Genomic DNA, 19,293 nt, shown 5'->3' with positions numbered 1-19,293 from the left:
GAATTACAGCGGACCGAGACTAATCAATTTATTTTGGTTTTAAAATAGATTTAGACATTCAGTTAGGTCACTTACATAATGCACTCAATTCAGGTTTTTAACAAAATGAACAGTTAGCAAGAATATCCCTTCAGATAGCACACAGATCACAGGGCGAGGTCAGGAGTCCGGCTCCGAGCTGCTGCAGACCAGTTTGTGTATGTGTGTCTATCTGCACATCATTCACAGGGCTGTTCCACTGACACACCTGTGGGCAGGACACACACAGGACAGCCCAACAGACCTGATGGACCTCACCTCTTTACAGGCACACACACACAGGCTCGCTCATACACATGACAGACATACAGACTGACACACATTCACATGACAGGGATACAGGCCTACACACACAGACTCTCACAAACACTCACATGACAGGAATACAGACCTACACACACAGACTCACAAACACAGGCTTCCACTTACACATGACAGGGATACAGACACACACACTCACATGACAGGAATACAGACTGACACACAGTAAGAGACAGAGAGGGAAAGGAAGTAACAGAGGGAGATCCAGAGTTACAGGATGTCACTGGGAGACACTGGGAGAGGGAATCAGAGAAAGGAAGGGAGAGAGGGGACTTGTTCTGTCTCACAATAATAATAATACAGCGTGTGATCTCCTGTCCCAGCCTGAGGAGCAGATAGTGAGCCCTATCTCACTATCTGCTCCTCAGCACCTCTCAATAATAACAATACAGTGTGTGATCTCCTGTCACAGCCTGAGGAACAGACAGTGAGCCTGTCTCTCCATAATAATAATACAGTGTGTGATCTCCTGTCACAGCCTGAGGAACAGACAGTGAGCCCACCTCTCAATAATAATAATAATAATAATAATAATAATAATAATAATAATAATACAGTGTGTGATCTCCTGTCAAAGCCTGAGAAACAGACAGTGAGCCCACCTCTCAATAATAATAATACAGTGTGTGATCTCTTGTCCCAGCCTGAGGAACAGACAGTGAGCCTGTCTCTCCATAATAATAATACAGTGTGTGATCTCCTGTCAAAGCCTGAGAAACAGACAGTGAGCCCACCTCTCAATAAAAACAATACAGTGTGTGATCTCCTGTCACAGCCTGAGGAACAGACAGTGGGCCTGTCTCTCAATAATAATACAGTGTGTGATCTCATGTCCCAGCCTGAGGGACAGACAGTATCACTGTATCAATAATAATACAGCGTGTGATCTCCTGTCCCAGCCTGAGGAACAGACAGTGAACCTGTCTCTCAATAATAATACAGTGTGTGATCTCCTGTCACAGCCTGAGGAACAGACAGTGAGTCTGTCTCTCCATAATAATAATACAGTGTGTGATCTCCTGTCCCAGCCTGAGGAACAGACAGTGAGCCTGTCTCTCCATAATAATAATACAGTGTGTGATCTCCTGTCACAGCCTGAGGAACAGACAGTGAGCCCACCTCTCAATAAAAACAATACAGTGTGTGATCTCCTGTCACAGCCTGAGGAACAGACAGTGAGTATCACTGTATCAATAATATTACAGTGTGTGATCTCCTGTCACAGCCTGAGGAACAGACAGTGAGTCTTTCTCTCAATAATAATAATACAGTGTGTGATCTCCTGTCCCAGCCCGAGGAACAGACAGTGAGCCTCTCTCTCAGTAATAATAAAACAGTGTGTGATCTCCTGTCCCAGCCTGAGGAACAGTGAGCCTGTCTCCCAATAATAATAATAAAACAGTGTGTGATCTCCTGTCACAGCCTGAGGAAAAGACAGTGAGCCTGTCTCTCCATAATAATAATACATTGTGTGATCTTCTGTCACAGCCTGAGGAACAGACAGTGAGCATCACTGTATCAATAATAATACAGCATGTGATCTCCTGTCCCAGCCTGAGGAAAAGACAGTGAGCCTGTCTCTCCATAATAATAATACATTGTGTGATCTCCTGTCCCAGCCTGAGGAACAGACAGTGAGTATCACTGTATCAATAATAATACTGTGTGTGATCTCATGTTCCAGCCTGAGGGACAGACAGTGAGCCTGTCTCTCAATAATAATAATAATACAGTGTGTGATCTCCTGCCCCAGCCTGAGGAACAGACAGTGGGCCTGTCTCTCAACATTAATAATACAGTGTGTGATCTCCTGTCCCAGCCTGAGGAACAGGGAGTGAGTATCACTGTATCAGTAATAATACAGTGTGTGATCTCCTGTCCCAGCCTGAGGAACAGACAGTGGGCCTGTCTCTCAACATTAATAATACAGTGTGTGATCTCCTGTCACAGCCTGAGGAACAGACAGTGGACCTGTCTCTCAACATTAATAATGAAGTGTGTGATCTCCTGTCCCAGCCTGAGGAACAGACAGTGGGCCTGTCTCTCAACATTAATAATACAGTGTGTGATCTCCTGTCCCAGCCTGAGTATCACTGTATCAGTAATAATACAGTGGGCTCCGCTTGTCCTGGCAGCTGTCTGGGGTCAAGGCAAGCTGCTGGAGCGCTGCTGCTCCCAGTATCCAGAATTCGCACGGCTCTTTTTAGAACAGGGAATTGGTTTGACTGCTCATTAACGTTTGGCAGCGAAGTGTCCAGCAAAGCCTAATGAAGAGTAAAATACAGAAACAAGCGGCGCGATCTGGCTGCAGCTGTTGCTATGGCTACCACCGACAGAAGGGAAATGTCGCACAGGAATCACACGCTGCCCCCTAGTGGAACAAGCCTGAAACTGCTTAGAGCCTGACTGTACCCTGTAAAGGCCCAGCTAGACAGTCTGATATAGAGACTGTACAGAGAGACACTGGATAGCAGCTCAAGAGAGCGTTAAAGACAAAGCAACCGGGATGCAGACATAGTTTTAAATGCTGTGTCGGAATGACGCTTTCTGCTGTTTCTGAAGCTCCCCCCCCCGTGCTACACCAGCAGTTCTGGTGTTTGGCCAGTAGGTGGCACAGGTGTCCGCTATTCGGGGGGGCGTCCGGAGTGCTTACAGCCCAGACTGTGACCCTTCACTGGGACTTCCGCGCTTCCATGGAAACGCCGGAACACTACAGGGGCAGGTCCAGTCACTACCCTGGTATCACCGGCTGAGGAAGAGGAGGAAGGAGGAAGGAGAAGGGGGGATGGGGGGAGGAGGTCAGTCCATACACGCTGGGTCTCTCGGTTGTGAGACACAGACCATACCGCTGACTATGGCTCGTTATCCATAGTCAAAGCAGATATGTTTACAGAGAATCATAAACGAGAACGGGACTTATAGGCCCTGAGAGTATTTACCATGGTACATTTCAGTGTTAGTCATAGAATACTTCCCTGGGCTATCCAATCTTACATTTGACCATAGCTTTCATTTACAAGTGTTTCGAGTTTCTACTGTTCTTCTTTGCTTCCATCCTTATTTCACTGGTCTTTACTGCGCTCTAATCCTCATTCAGTGCTGGCGACTGCTCTTTACTGTTCTTTCACCCTGATTTCGGAAGTCCTTACTGCACTGTACTGTACTGTGCATTGCTGTAGTAAAACGCGTTTCCCCACGGTACAAGCGAGCCCCGCTGGGGCAGGAGAGCTGTAGCTAAACTCCTCAAGAGAAAGCGAGAAAGCCACAGGCAGGCAGGAAGAGCTCCAGCGGGACATAACAGAGCATCACGCCCGCCAGCCACACGCCGACCCCCGCAGGACGATCGACCTGCACCGCCAGGCTCTGGGCTGGGCCGGGCTGTCCTGAGAAGCAGTTCTGCGCCTCGCTCTAATCAGAGCACAGGCTCACCTGCCACGGCTGTGTCCCCGGGACGCAGCTCCCACGGGGCCGACTCCGTGAGAGAGCGCTGCCGCGGGGTCATTAAAGGCCCGGGCCCCGTCGAGACAATCTGAGCTCTCCCCGCGAAGCGCCAGGAACTCGGCCGGGGAGGCACGTTTCCATGCCCCCCCCGCTTCGATCGGTCCCGGCGGGTTTCCACGCCGGCCAGCTCTGCTCACACGACAGCACGGCGAGAGCTGCTCTCTCCCGTGTGCGGTGACGGTCACCTTCTCTACCAGAGATGGAGACACTGCGTAACCGCTCTGTCCCAAAAACACGGGTTAGAAGGCAAGTAAGACAGATTCGTGGTGCCATTTTATTCAGACTAACAGTTAGGGATGAACTTTGCATCGTCGGCACTATAAGTTTTTGAGTCTGAAAACCGGTCGGACAGCTGGTTTCGGCGCATCTTGAATTCTGGGCTACTCTACTTCTCTGAGGCGGGTGTGGGGGAGGGTGGGTTCGGTGAGTCCTGAATTCCAGTAAACTGTAGATCTCTGGGCCGGAGAGAGTTACAGGGGTCAGCCTGGGTAACAAAAAACCTTTAAGATTTACCAGCCAAAACCGCACCCTAGTGACGGTTAATTTTGAAGCCAGCTCGTAAACTCGGACCCACCCCCCTTCTCCTCGCTGAGAGTGCTCTGGACCGCTTCCCTGCGGAAAGAACCGCGCATGTGCACTTCTACAGCCCGGTTTTCTGCGGTGTGAGCGGCTGTCAGGTGTGCGTCCGGCAGACACTTTTAACCAGCGATGGAGGAGACAGGCTCCATCTCTCGCACAAGTTAAGGTATCTCTTAGCAAAGAACCCCAGAGGGCCCCCCTTCACCACCGTAGCCTGGACAGCTTGTTCCACCCACCCACATCTCTGTGTGTAAAGACAAGCCTCCCATTCTCAGTCCCGAGATGCACTGCCCCTTTCTGTAGAGGTGTTATGGCTCCCCTGAATGCAGCGCGTCAAGCCTGCCTGGTGCTCACTCGCTTCGTAACTGAGTGAAGACGAGGTCAGACTCCAGATTGTGACCCCTACTTCAGAAAACAGAAATAATTTGGTGTTTCCGGTTGACTCATGGCAGCAATCATCACCCGGCCTCCTTGAGCGTCCTCCGGGGTGTGCGTCTTAATACACGTTTAGTGCTAGAACTACATCACTGCGATCTCTTAATTCTATAAACAGCGTGGCGTATATATTTCGACCTGTGAATGAATCAATCGTAGGGACAGCTCGTCTGTAGCCTTTCCTGATAATGGAGACGCTGGCAGGTGGCAGACGACTTGCGGTGGTGGCTGTCCGGTCTCTGAATTGGGTTTTGTTCCTGGACGTCCTAACCGAATCAGTGTTACGAGGGCAGGGCAGCGATCGCTAGCCGCTGCTGCACAAGCAGGGATGGAGATTTATGGCGCTGGGAGAGAACAGGCCAGCAGAACGATGCCCTGGGGCTGGACCGCCTCTCGCTCTTCCTGCCCAGACCCCGGCCGGCATCGATCGGCTGCCCTGAGTCTGAACCTGGCGCAGCGACAGACTGCCATCCCCTGCAGCTTTCAGTCTCTTCTCTCCCCTCCATCTGCGTCTCTCTCCTCCATCACTCTCTCCTCCATCTGCATCTCTCTCCTCCATCTCTCTCCACTCCATCACTCTCTCCTCCTTCTCTCTCTTCTCTCACCTCCATCTGCATCTCTCTCCTCCATCACTCTCCACTCCATCACTCTCTCCTCCATCACTCTCCCCTCCATCTGCTTCTCTCTCCTCCATCACTCTCCACTCCATCACTCTCTCCTCCATCTGCATCTCTCCTCCATCTCTCTTTCCTCTCCATCACTCTCTTCCCTATCACTCTCCACTCCATCACTCTCTCCCCCATCACTCTCCACTCCATCACTCTCCAATCCATCACTCTCTCCTCCTTCTCTCTTCTCTCTCTCCTCCTTCTCTCTTTCCTCTCTATCTCCCCCTCCATCTGTCCTCATCTTTCTCTTCTCTCTCCCCCATCAATCTTTTCTCCATCTCTCTGCTTTCTCTGTCTCTCTCCATCTCTCTCTTCTTCTGCACTCTCTTTCCCATCTCCCTCCCCTCCATCTCTCTCCTTCTCTCTGTTGCCCACCGTCCTCAGTCTCTCTGTCTTCTCCTCCATCTCCCTCTCGCTCTGTCTGTTGCCCATCTTTCAGTTTCCCTGTTTGTCTCACTGTCACCCTCTCGTTCTTGTCCAGGTCTCTCCATTACAATAACACACGAGGTGATGAAATTAGGGAAATTGATTTCAGGCAGCAGGTCAGTAGCTCCGGACTGGTTGGAAGTGCAGATTATCTGAAGATGGAATAATCGCTGTGGAGTATAAAGGAGAGGAAAATCTGGTGATATAGCAGTGATTCATTTCAAACATTGATTAAATAATTTATTGATCCACTTGTACGGGAAAACAGAGGAAACACTCAGAAGCTAATAGAATATAGAAAACCAAGCATTCTCTCTAAGCCTCCTGAACATACTACCTACAGGCTGGAGATCACAGCCAGTGTCCCAGTCCAGGATGAGTCCCTACAAAACAGAGATCCCAGTCAGGGTCCCAGTCCAGGATGAGTCCCTACAGCCCAGAGATCACAATCAGGGTCCCAGTCCAGGATGAGCCCCTACAGCCCAGAGATCACAGTCAGAATCCCAGTCCAGGATGAGTCCCTAAAGCCCAGAGATCACAGTCAGGGTCCCAGTCCAGGATGAGCCCCTACAGCCCAGAGATCACAGTCAGGGTCCCAGTCCAGGATGAGCCCCTACAGCCCAGAGATCACAGCCAGCGTCCCAGTCCAGGATGAGCCCCTACAGCCCAGAGATCCCAGACAGGGTCCCAGTCCAGGATGAGCCCCTACAGCTCAGAGATCACAGTCAGGGTCCCAGTCCAGGATGAGCCCCTACAGCCCAGAGATCACAGACAGGGTCCCAGTCCAGGATGAGCCCCTACAGCACAGAGATCCCAGTCAGGGTCCCAGTACAGGATGGGCCCCTACAGCCCAGAGATCACAGACAGGGTCCCAGTCCAGGATGAGCCCCTACAGCTCAGAGATCCCAGTCCAGGATGGAATGCTATGATAGTGCTGTCAGATGTGTAGTAAGGTATACAGTATATCCTGCAGAGGAGTTTGTGCTGGAAAGTGAAATATCAGTCAGAAGGCTTGTATTCTTTCAGACGGGAAAACCCTGCAGCTGTCCGCAGGACAGGACCCTGAAATGTTAGTGCCACTTTGCCGAAAACGGACAAAGAAATTGACTTCACTTTGTGTTTGTTGATTTCTGCTGTACAGCGTCTCCGCAGGCCAGCCCCTCGCCCCTCACTCGGCCCGGGACAGAGCACAGCTTGCTCCACGCCTCTCCCAGTCCAGCCCGGCGTTTCGGGTCCGACCCGAGATTCTTAGACCCGGCAACAGCAGACCAGCGACCAGAGGCTGACAGCTGCTCGCAGGACAGGGGCTGGTTTGGGGTCAGAAATGTGAAATTTCACTGGCATCCCAGCCACCTCCAGGTGTGCCGTTCCTGCCTCCAGAGCCCCAGAACCCCCCCCCCATAGCAAAAAAAAAACAGGTGCAACAGTCCAGTCTTCAGATTCCTGTACAAGCCTGTACGTCAGACCCTCAGGGCAGGGAACTGTTGATTCTACTAAGTTGGTGCTGCCTCTGTTTTGTGCTTGGCGTTGATCTCACAAGTTGTTCTCTCTGCTCCTTTATAATATCCAGGGTCTGCACAAGACCCACAGGACCAGAGCAGCAGCATGAGCAAACATGAGCCATGTCCTTGTGGTTCACTGGCTGAACCACCCCTGCAGTAACAGTACTCCACCACAGGGGTGCAGGTGGAACCACCCCTGCAGTAACAGTGATCCACCACAGGGGTGCAGGTGGAACCACCCCTGCAGTAACAGTAATCCACCACAGGGGTGCAGGTGGAACCACTCCCAGTAACAGTACTCCACCACAGGGGTGCAGGTGGAACCACCCCTGCAGTAACAGTAATCCACCACAGGGGTGCAGGTGGAACCACTCCCAGTAACAGTACTCCACCACAGGGGTGCAGGTGGAACCACCCCTGCAGTAACAGTAATCCACCACAGGGGTGCAGGTGGAACCACTCCTGCAGTAACAGTACTCCATCACCAGGGGGCAGAAAGTATGCCCAAGTCTATAGGTTGGTTTCGGAGTCCCAGGGGGCGGGGGAGCTGCGGGCGCCCAGGGGCAGTCTCTGGCGGCGACCCAGCAGACGGCAGATGGCGGCGCGGTAGCGAGCGGACATGGTGTTGTAGAGGATGGGGTTGATGGCGGCGCTGAGGTAGTACAGGACGAAGGAGACCAGGTTGAAGTACTGGCTGATGTAGTACATGTCCGTGGTGCCCAGGGACAGCGAGAAGAGCATCCGGCCCACATAGAAGGGGAGCCAGCACAGCACGAACGCCAAGACGATCACCGCTGGAGAGAGGGGGCAGGGCAAGGAAGACAGCGTGAGAGACCACATCACTGCACAGGTCAAACAGCAGTGTCTCACACACACAACATCAACTGGACTGTTAGAGAGTCCTAAACAGACAATACAAACTAGCCGAATATCTGACCAAGCTTAATAACAGTGAAAAGAAACAGACCCTGACGAAGTACAGGCTCAGTGACCACAGCCTGGCCATAGAAACTGGGCGACACAGGCAGACCTGGCTGCCCAGAGAGGACAGGCTGTGCTCCCACTGCCAGTGGGGAGAAATAGAGACAGAGGTGCACTCCCTACTGCACTGTGGCAGATACTCTGGGATATTTGTCACAGCACAGGAGTTTTGGTCGCCGTTTTTTAGGTGTAACCAATACTTTATTACCCTCTTCTGTGTTTATTAATAATGGATGTTGGCCTAATTCGGCCCTGCACCCGTTGTTAGGTGTTTTTCTCTGCACACGAAGATGTTGCTGCAGGCTTTGTGGGCGAGTTGATGTTGAAGAGACTCACCCAGCATCTTCACGGTCTGCCTGTTGCTCCTGTCGCGGTGGGAGCTGTGCCGGCGGTGCCACAGCTTGTGCCCGATGAGGCCGTACAGCACGCTGAGGCAGCACACGGGCACCAGGAAGTACAGGCTGGACACCCACATCATGGCCGCCATCAGCCCCGAGCTGGTGGCGTACTGCGTGGAGCGGCACTCGCTGCCCGCGCCGTTCTCCAGCTCCTCCACGCCCACCAGGGCGAAGACGGGCCCGGCGCTGAGCAGGGCCACGGCCCACAGCAGCCCGATCAGCGCCCGCACCTTGCCGCGGGTCACCAGCACCTTGGCGCGCAGCGGGAAGCACACGGCCAGGTAGCGCTCGATGCTGAGCGCGGTGATGTGCAGGATGCTGGAGTTGGTGCAGGCCTCGCTCAGGAACTGGGCCAGCTTGCACACCAGGCTGCCGAAGTTCCACGGCCGGAAGCGCCACAGCTGGGGGATTGTGGGAAGGAGAGGGGAGGGCAGAACAGAACAGCAGAACGTCAGCTTGCGGCGGTTTTGACAGGACTTTGTCAGGTGTCCCGGTGACCCAACACAGACAGGCATAACGTGACTATACTGCCCTATCATAGACAAGATCTCAGAAAATACTCTAGTGCTACACTGCACTCTGACTACAGTATTGTACTATGCTCTTCCATACTGCACTTTCTGTGCTGATATAGCTGGAGCTACACTGCGCTATACTGTCGTGTTCAGTACTGTACTGTGTTACGCTGCACTGTACTGTTCTGTGCCGTTACATGCTGAGATATACTGTAATCTGTACTGTTCTGTATTATAGCATACTGTACTGATCTACACTGTATTCTACAGTATTGTGTGCTGTTGTGCTCTATTGTACTGCACTGTGCTACAGTCTTGTGTGCTGTCGTGCTCTATTGTACTGCACTGTGCTACGGTCTTGTGTGCTCTTGTGCTCTGTTGTACTGCACTTTGCTACGGTCTTGTGTGCTCTTGTGCTCTGTTGTACTGCACTGTGCTCCGGTCTTGTGTGCTCTTGTGCTCTGTTGTACTGCACTGTGCTACGGTCTTGTGTGCTCTTGTGCTCTATTGTACTGCACTGTGCTACGGTCTTGTGTGCTCTTGTGCTCCATTGTACTGCACTGTGCTACGGTCTTGTGTGCTCTTGTGCTCCATTGTACTGCACTGTGCTACGGTCTTGTGTGCTCTTGTGCTCCATTGTACTGCACTGTGCTACGGTCTTGTGTGCTCTTGTGCTCTGTTGTACTGCCTCTCTCTCCGGCAGGGGAGGTCTGTACCTTGTAGAGGTCGAGGGGCATGAGGAGGAAGATGAAGATGTCGGACAGTGCCATGCTGCAGAGGTACAGGTAGGTGGTGCTGCGCAGGTCGGGGTACAGCCACACCACCAGGATGGTCAGCACGTTGCCGACCAGGCCCACCAGGAAGAGCAGCGTGCACACCGCCGTGACCGCGCACAGCTCGGGCACGGAGAACAGCGCCTCCTCCTGCCCTGCTGGCCACCACTCGCTCCCGTTGCCCCCGGCCGCCCCGCAGCCCTCGCTGCCCTCTCCCGCTCCGGGGCACAGGAGCAGCTCCTCCGAGGAATTCCTCTCCCCGTCTCCGCTGAACAGCACGTCCATCTCTCCCGCGGGGTCAGGCTCGGGGATGTTGCGGGTCCTTGTCCTGTCAGCGAGTTGTTGGGCTGCTCGCTTTTTCTCCACTTCCTTGAAGCAGGAGGGCTGCTTCCTCCTGCTCAGATCTGCGCACACAGTCTGCCCAAGGTGTGCTTAAAGAGTGCGCAAGGTGTGTTTAAAGAGTGCCCAAAGTGTGCTCACAGAGTGCCTAAGGTGTGTTTAAAGAGTTTAAAGTGTGCCCAAGGTGGTCTCCGTGCGGGCTGGGCCTGGTCTGGGCAGTGGGTGTTGCCCAGACCTGACCACCCCCCCTGGGCGGAGTTAGTACACCTATTCCACTGTGTCCCAGGACACAGTCCATCAGACAGGCCTTGCTCACACCTGAAGAAGGCTCCACAGCTGAAACGTTGTGTTTTCTTTTTTCTCTTTTCAGCATGGAATAAACCTATTGCTTGTTCCTCTCAGGTCATGGTCACCGAGACCGCCCCCAAGGCTTGCAGAGGGTCAGTGTCGTGCTGATTAGAACTGCCCCTGGCACCGCAGCCCAGAACCAGCCCGCACCGGGCCTTCAGAGCTGGTCCAGTTTGTGTTGATGAGAGGGGGAAGAGAAGGAGTGTTTGTTGTCAAGTCCTCCTGCAGCATTCTGGGGTACAGGGACAGACACCCCCAGAGAAGTACTGAGATTTGATCTATACAGTACCTGTACTCAGGGCACTTCACAATCCTCCAGCCAGGCCAATGTCACACTCACACTGTACTCTACTATACTGGAGTCCACTCCATTGTATTACTCTGCACTTTACTGTACTGTATCAGACTGTGCAGCACTTTACTGTACTGTATCAGACTGTACTGCACCTTATTATACTGTACTGCACTTTACTGTACTGTATCAGACTGTACTGCACCTTATTATACTGTGCTGCACTTTACTGTACTGTATCAGACTGTACTGCACCTTATTAAACCACTGTGCACTTTACCGTACTGTATTATAGTGTTCTGCACTTTATTGTACTGAATCATACTGTACTGCACCTTATTATACTGTACTGCACTTTACTGTACTGTATCAGACTGTACTGTACTATCATTTTCCCTACGGGATTAATAAAGTATTATCTATCTATCTACTGCGCCTTATTATACTGTACTGCACTTTACTGTACTGTATCAGAGTGTACTGCACCTTATTAAACTGCTGTGCACTTTACCGTACTGTATTATAGTGTTCTGCACTTTATTGTACTGAATCATACTGTACTGCACTTTATCACACTGCTCAGTACTTTACTGTATGTATTACACTGCACCTTATTACACTGTACTCCACTTTACTCCATTATACTGTACTACACCTTACTACACTGCTCTGCTCTTTACTGTACTGTATTATACTGTACTGCACCTTATTGCACTGCATTGCACTTTACTGTACTGCACCTTATTACACTGTACTCCACTTTACTGCCTAATACTGTACTACACCTTATTACACTGCTCTGCTCTTTACTGTACTGTATCATACTGTTCTGCAGTGCAGAGAGTGGAACTATACCAGACTCCAGTCAACTATATGGAGTTGTATTGGACCGCTCTCTACTTCCAATTACTGTATATAGATTTAATTGAAAGGCAGATAGCTGGAACAGAGTGCTATTAATAGAGAGTCATCTAATAGAGAATTATCTGTGAGTGTAGCAGGATAGTGCCGGACTGTGCTCAGTAGTTCAATCACAATGTAGTTAATCTCTTCTCTCTGCTCTTTCCAGGGGCTGGACTGGAGTTCTTTATCCATCCCATTTACAGGTCCGAAACAAAAGCCCCCCAAGGGAGGCTCAAGGGGGTGAGCTGGCCAATCAGCTGTTCTTGCCCTGTTAAGTGACACGTGAGGGTGTCCAATCACGTTCCTCTGTTGCAGGCTGGGTTTGTCAGTGAGAGGGGAGTGGGAGCTGTTGATCTGAAAAACAGGACAATAACAAAAATGCAAAGAACTAAGATTATATTCTTCATCTTTATACTCACCAATTACTCAATCTGCTATTTGGTATAGGGCAACTCTTCATAGCTTTGATTCTGAATTGTCTTTTGATGAACATTAATGTGAAGATACAGATGATCAGTCTGAGTGTCTTTACAGTCTCTACAGATCTGATGGTGATGAGTGTGAATGTGAAGATACAGATGAGCTGGACTGAGTGTCTTTACAGTCTCTACATATCTGATGGTGATGAGTGTGAATGTGAAGATACAGATGAGCTGGACTGAGTGTCTTTACAGTCTCTACAGATCTGATGGTGATGAGTGTGAATGTGAAGATACAGATGAGCTGGACTGAGTGTCTTTACAGTCTCTACATATCTGATGGTGATGAGTGTGAATGTGAAGATACAGATGAGCTGGACTGAGTGTCTTTACAGTCTCTACAGATCTGATGGTGATGAGTGTGAATGTGAAGATACAGATGAGCTGGACTGAGAGTCTTTATAGTTGTATGTCTCTCTCATGCAAGCTCAGTTCCTTTCTCATCCATCCATTTTCTAACTGTTTCATGTGATTCAGGGTTGCAGGGCAGTCGGAGCCTATCCCAACAAGCAACAGGCGTAAGGCAGGTACACCCTAGACGGGACACCAGTCTATCGCAGGCCATTCACACACACACAGGCATCCACACACTCACACCAGGTTTCCTAGGAGCCGATTACCCTACCAGTATGTCTTTGGACTGTGGGAGGAAACCAGAGAGAACATGCAAACTCCGAGCAGACAGCACCCTGGAATCGAACCCATGGCCCCAGCGCAGCAAGGCAGCAATCACACCACCCTCCTCTTTCATCTTTTACTTTTGTTGTGTTTCATCCTTTTTTTATGATCTGTATTTGTCTTTTTTCTGTATTTTATGTCCATTATAACAGCGCTACAATATACTGTGTGAATACAACAGCAATGCCAATAGCAGACAGTGAGATGCATGTGCGATGTACAATGTTCTCATGTATATTAAAGCTTCAATAAGACATAATTCACTTGATAGCTAGGAGGTGCCTTTTCCAGCCCCTTGAGCACAGTGTTACCAAGTGTTCAGAGTTGCTTCTACAGCGGGTGACCACTGTACAGCATGACCGGTCCTGCGTGGACCGGGCTGAAGAGCTCCTACCTGTCCAACGACACCACTGGCTCAATCACGCTGGGATCCACCGGGAAAGTCCGCCTGCTGGAGCCAGGCTGCTATTCATCAGCGGTAGCACTCAGGTCTTCCTCCCTGCGTGTGGGTCTTCAGCTTCAGGCTGGGCTGCAGGTATCCAGTCAGACATGAGCCTGTGTCTCTCTTTCTCTGCCTGCCTGCTCAGCCAGATCCGAGGAGGGACAGACAGGGGAGGGGGGGGGGCTCTCTCTCTCTCCTCCTCTCTCTGTTCACTCACCTTCAGAGACAAGGAGCCTCTCTCTCCTCTCTCTCTCTCTCTGCTCCTCTCTCTGTTCACTCACCTCCAGACACAGGGACCCCCTCTCTCCTCTCTCTCTCCTCCTCTCTCTGTTCACTCACCTCCAGACACAGGGACCCTCTCTCTCCTCTCTCTCTCTCTGCTCCTCTCTCTGTTCACTCACCTCCAGACACAGGGACCCTCTCTCTCCTCTCTCTGCTCCTCTCTCTGTTCACTCACCTCCAGACACAGGGACCCTCTCTCTCCTCTCTCTCCTCCTCTCTCTGTTCACTCACCTCCAGACACAGGGACCCCCTCTCTCCTCTCTCTCTCCTCCTCTCTCTGTTCACTCACCTCCAGACACAGGGACCCTCTCTCTCCTCTCTCTCTCTCTGCTCCTCTCTCTGTTAACTCACCTCCAGACACAGGGACCCCCTCTCTCCTCTCTCTCCTCCTCTCACTGTTCACTCACCTCCAGACAAAGGGACCCCCTCTCTCCTCTCTCTCCTCCTCTCACTGTTCACTCACCTCCAGACACAGGGACCCTCTCTCTCCTCTCTCTCCTCCTCTCACTGTTCACTCACCTCCAGACACAGGGACCCTCTCTCTCCTCTCTCTCCTCCTCTCACTGTTCACTCACCTCCAGACACAGGGACCCTCTCTCTCCTCTCTCTGCTCCTCTCTCTGTTCACTCACCTTGACACAGGGACCCCCTCTCTCCTCTCTCTCCTCCTCTCTCTGTTCACTCACCTCCAGACACAGGGACCCTCTCTCTCCTCTCTCTCCTCCTCTCTCTGTTCACTCACCTCCAGACACAGGGACCCCCTCTCTCCTCTCTCTGCTCTTCTCTCTGTTCACTCACCTTGACACAGGGACCCCCTCTCTCCTCTCTCTCCTCCTCTCTCTGTTCACTCACCTCCAGACACAGGGACCCCCTCTCTCCTCTCTCTGCTCCTCTCTCTGTTCACTCACCTCCAGGGAGAGATGGAGAGGAGGACTCCCTCTCAATGACATCATCGTCATGATGTCATCTTTCCACTCGGTGTTTAACAACAGCCCTGCCACAGTGGGCAGAGGGACATTGTCCTCTCTCTCTTCTCTCTCCACTGCTGCCGCTGCTCCTGTCCATGAGCGGCCACGTGTCTCCTTGTCCGTCCTCCTCACCGGTCCGGCCTCAGTCTGAAAGACAGGGCTTCGGGTCTCTGAGCTAAACAGCCCTGTGCTGAATCACCACTGATACCCTTGGATGGACGGAGAGGACCCATGGATGGACAGATGGAAACAGATCTCTTGGATGGAGTGGACAGACAGCTGCGGACAGTGGACAGCACACTTGGTTGGACAGAAGGATGCACAGAGTAGATACTTGGACAGACATAGACGGACAGTCTACTTGGAAGCTCAGACAGAAAGTCTAGTACTACATTCATTACAATAAAAAATAACAGTTTAACTAAAACTTTATGAACGTGGGCTTTATGTTTTTCTGCCCGCAAAGCCTGCTTTCGCATGCCGCGCTTCGCCCGCCCAGACAGAACAGTACTGCAGTGCAGAGAGCTGGCCGCCAGAGGGCAGCAAGCGAGCACTCACACCGTGAGCTCAAATGAAACTGAAAATGTAACTACAGGAAAGTTGAAGTCAAGAAAACAGGCGGGGAATTCAGCAGCTGACAGGCCGCTGACGAATTTAATGTTTTTTTTTTAAGAGTAATATGTATATTGTAAATTAATCTTTCTGCGATTGCTTGAGGTTTTTGGTTACGATGGAGCAGCCTCAGAATGACGGACTGAGAAACGGAGCAGGTGAGCTCGGGAGAGAGGGAGACCGGGCGAAGCGATCAGGACGCTAATATATTAAAATTACTGCGTTTTTGCTGTTAGTCTTATTTAGGAGAATGTGTGAAGCGAGAGAGCCGGTAATGCCGACTTTTTAGTGAAACGTTGTGACTTCAGCCTCCCAGTATTGTTGCGTGTTAATGGGGTCAGACAAGCTACAGTACAAGTCGGTAAACAGCCTGGCCGTAGACACTGGACACACACAGACCTGGCTGTCCAGAGAGGACAGGCTCAGTGACCAGAGACTGGACGTAGACAGACCTGGCTGTCCAGAGAAGACAGGCTCAATGACCACAGCCCGGACACAGATATTGGAGATGGAGAAACTGAGGTCTTTCAGAGAGACAGGAGGAAGATGGGGGCTGGCGAGGGAGACAGAATTCAGTGACAGTGTTTTTGGAAGCGATGATGATGATGATGATGATGATGATGAGGTTTATTGATGCTCAGACCCAGGAGCTGTGCAAGTGAAGTTTCCCTGCTGTGCAAAGATCTCCAGCCTGGAGGCACTGAAGGAGCGGATCCAGTCCACCCTGAACCAGGTGAGAAACCAGGACAGGCCTCCTGCCTCCTGCCTCCTGGAGTGGTGGACCTGGCTGCCTTGTTTGGGAATGTAATAAAATAATTCTGAAAATAAAAGTCTTGGATCAACTGCTTTTTACTGGATTTTGTTTCTGAAACAGCTGCAGGAACCAGAGTAAAGTGCACAGAATCACCGGAGCCAATGTGCTGATGGTTCTGGGCGTCTTTCTCCATCCCCACAGGGCAGCAGCGACTTCACCTGCCCACAGTGCGCCTTCCGTTGGTCGTGGCCTCAAGTGCGACAACTGGCTCTGCTGAGTGAGGAGGAGAGGGTGGGACTGGAGAGGAAAATTCTAGAGCTCAGTGTGGACAACACTGACCAATACAGGAAGGTCAGCTAATGCACACTGATGTCCGGTGTGTCTGTATTAACCCCCCTCTCTCTCAGTGCAGTGTTAATGGACTGTAGTGTCCAGTGTGTCTGTATTAACCCATCTCTCTCTCAGTGCAGTGTTAATGTACTGTAGTGTCCAGTGTGTCTGTATTAACCCCTCTCTCTCAGTGCAGTGTTAATGGACTGTAGTGTCCAGTGTGTCTGTATTAACCCCTCTCTCTCAGTGCAGTGTTAATGTACTGTAGTGTCCAGTGTGTCTGTATTAACCCCTCTCTCTCTCAGTGCAGTGTTAATGGACTGTAGTGTCCAGTGTGTCTGTATTAACCCCTCTCTCTCTCAGTGCAGTGTTAATGGACTGTTGTGCCCAGTGTGTCTGTATTAACCCCTCTCTCAGTGCAGTGTTAATGTACTGTAGTGTCCAGTGTGTCTGTATTAACCCCTCTCTCTCAGTGCAGTGTTAATGGACTGTAGTGTCCAGTGTGTCTGTATTAACCCCTCTCTCTCAGTGCAGTGTTAATGGACTGTAGTGTCCAGTGTGTCTGTATTAACCCCTCTCTCTCTCAGTGCAGTGTTAATGGACTGTAGTGTCCAGTGTGTCTGTATTAACCCCTCTCTCTCTCAGTGCAGTGTTAATGGACTGTTGTGCCCAGTGTGTCTGTATTAACCCCTCTCTCAGTGCAGTGTTAATGTACTGTAGTGTCCAGTGTGTCTGTATTAACCCCTCTCTCTCAGTGCAGTGTTAATGGACTGTAGTGTCCAGTGTGTCTGTATTAACCCCTCTCTCTCAGTGCAGTGTTAATATACTGTAGTGTCCAGTGTGTCTGTATTAACCCCTCTCTCAGTGCAGTGTTAATGGACTGTAGTGTCCAGTGTGTCTGTATTAACCCCTCTCTCTCAGTGCAGTGTTAATGTACTGTAGTGTCCAGTGTGTCTGTATTAACCCCTCTCTCTCAGTGCAGTGTTAATGGACTGTAGTGTCCAGTGTGTCTGTATTAACCCCTCTCTCTCAGTGCAGTGTTAATATACTGTAGTGTCCAGTGTGTCTGTATTAACCCCTCTCTCAGTGCAGTGTTAATATACTGTAGTGTCCAGTGTGTCTGTATTAACCCCTCTCTCTCAGTGCAGTGTTAATGGACTGTAGTGTCCAGTGTGTCTGTATTAACCCCTCTATCTCTCTCAGTGCAGTGTTAATGGACTGTAGTGTCCAGTGTGTCTGTATTAACCCCTCTCTCTCAGTGCAGTGATAATGGACTGTAGTGTCCAGTGTGTCTGTATTAACCCCTCTCTCTCCCTGCAGTGCCCACGGTGTACTCGTCTGTGTGAGCAGGTGCCAGGCGCAGGAGGGGTAGGGCTCCGCGCGTTGTGCGGCCCCTGCTCTCTGGACCTGCGCCGCCTGTACCGCTTCTGCTGGGACTGTCTGCGGGAGTGGAAGGGGAGGCCGGAGAGAGGGAGGGCCCGTGGGCGCGGGAGCAGCCCGCGGGGGGGGGGGGCGGGGAAGGAGGCAGGAGAGAGGCGGGGAGCCCGGTCCCGCTCCAGGGAGGGACACGGGGCCGGGAGGGACGAGGAGGACAGAGCGGAGACCGACTGTGGCAACGACCGCTGCCCCCAGCAGGCACTCCTGCTGCACTGCCCCGTGGTGGACGAGCCGGGAAACGAGGTACACGGCTGCCCCTCGGTCCGCGCCTGCCCCGCCTGCTTCACCCTGGTGTCCCACATGCTGGACGGCTGTCCCGAGGTGGACTGTCCCAACCTGTCCTGCGGGGCCGCCTTCTGCTTCCGCTGCCTGGAGATGAACGGGGACCACGAGTTGCCGCACAGGGTGGAGACTGAGGAGGAGGAGGAGGAGGAGGAAGAGGAAGAGGAAGAGGAGGAGGAGGAGGATTATGATGATGATCTGGAGTATGACGAGGACGCGCATTGCGTCATTCAGCCCCGGCAGAAACCATTCTTGTAAGTGGCGGGCGGCAGAGAGAGGGCAGGAGAGGAAAAGAGAGAGGAGAGGAAGGCGAGGAGAAGGGGGAGAGGGTGAGAGAGACAGGGACAGGCAGAGCCTGTACTCCGTCATTCACCTCCGCGAGACAAGTCCATTTTACCCCACTTATGATGTGTTGTTGCAATAGTAGATCTCCTGAGTACAAAAGGAACTGCAGGTCAGGCACTGGGTGTGGCTGAGGAGCCAATGGTGTGAACCTCCCTTTTGTGAGATTATGACTAAGCACTTCTAAGGCAGGATCTCCCTAAAAGGTACATTGTGATTCTGAGGGATGACAGCTGTGAGCTCAGAGCAGACTGTTCCAGATCGGGTGGAACATAATTGATTTTCCTAGAGTTTCAAAAACAGAAGGGTATCACTGATAAATAAGTGCAGCTTTAGAGCACCATCTTTATCACAGCTGAACAAATCAGTGAGCACACATGTTTTGGAAACAAGGGGCTATGTCTGTAACTCTCTAGAAATGCTCAATGTTATCTCTTTACACTGCAGTCAAACTCAATTTGTGACTAAGAGTGAGGCCACATAAAATCTGTTTCATTGTTACTGTCCATGCAATAAACAGCATGTTTAAACCAGACTTTGAATCTGTGGTTTCCAGAGACGGTTAAGAAGCAGTTAATACCATATAATAAAAAACAACTATTATGTGTTGGAGTTCAGGGTACAACAGCACTGCACAGCTCCTGGTCTCTCTGTGGACAACAGCTGTA

The 19,293-nt window shown here is 51.3% G+C and overlaps 2 protein-coding genes across 2 annotated transcripts; one reads left to right on the top strand and one right to left on the bottom strand.

Annotated features, from left to right (window-relative positions):
- Positions 1 to 7,981: 7,981 nt before the first annotated feature.
- Positions 7,982 to 11,056, bottom strand: LOC107076561 (growth hormone secretagogue receptor type 1). The gene is made up of 4 exons (XM_069187642.1): positions 10,966 to 11,056; positions 10,082 to 10,542; positions 8,789 to 9,251; positions 7,982 to 8,265 (listed from the first exon to the last, which is right to left on the bottom strand). The coding sequence occupies exons 1-4, from the start codon at positions 11,054 to 11,056 to the stop codon at positions 7,982 to 7,984; spliced, it is 1,299 nt and encodes a 432-aa protein (XP_069043743.1).
- A 4,377-nt stretch (positions 11,057 to 15,433) lies between these two features.
- LOC107076560 (uncharacterized) lies at positions 15,434 to 19,160 on the top strand. The gene is made up of 4 exons (XM_069186713.1): positions 15,434 to 15,638; positions 16,122 to 16,213; positions 16,436 to 16,585; positions 17,885 to 19,160. The coding sequence occupies exons 1-4, from the start codon at positions 15,599 to 15,601 to the stop codon at positions 18,539 to 18,541; spliced, it is 939 nt and encodes a 312-aa protein (XP_069042814.1). The 5' UTR covers positions 15,434 to 15,598; the 3' UTR covers positions 18,542 to 19,160.
- Positions 19,161 to 19,293: the final 133 nt, after the last annotated feature.

This window comes from Lepisosteus oculatus, chromosome 3, assembly GCF_040954835.1.
Source record: "Lepisosteus oculatus isolate fLepOcu1 chromosome 3, fLepOcu1.hap2, whole genome shotgun sequence".
NCBI lineage: Eukaryota > Metazoa > Chordata > Actinopteri > Semionotiformes > Lepisosteidae > Lepisosteus > Lepisosteus oculatus.
Note: the sequence above shows the minus strand (reverse complement) of the source record. Positions and strands in the feature narration are given on the sequence as shown.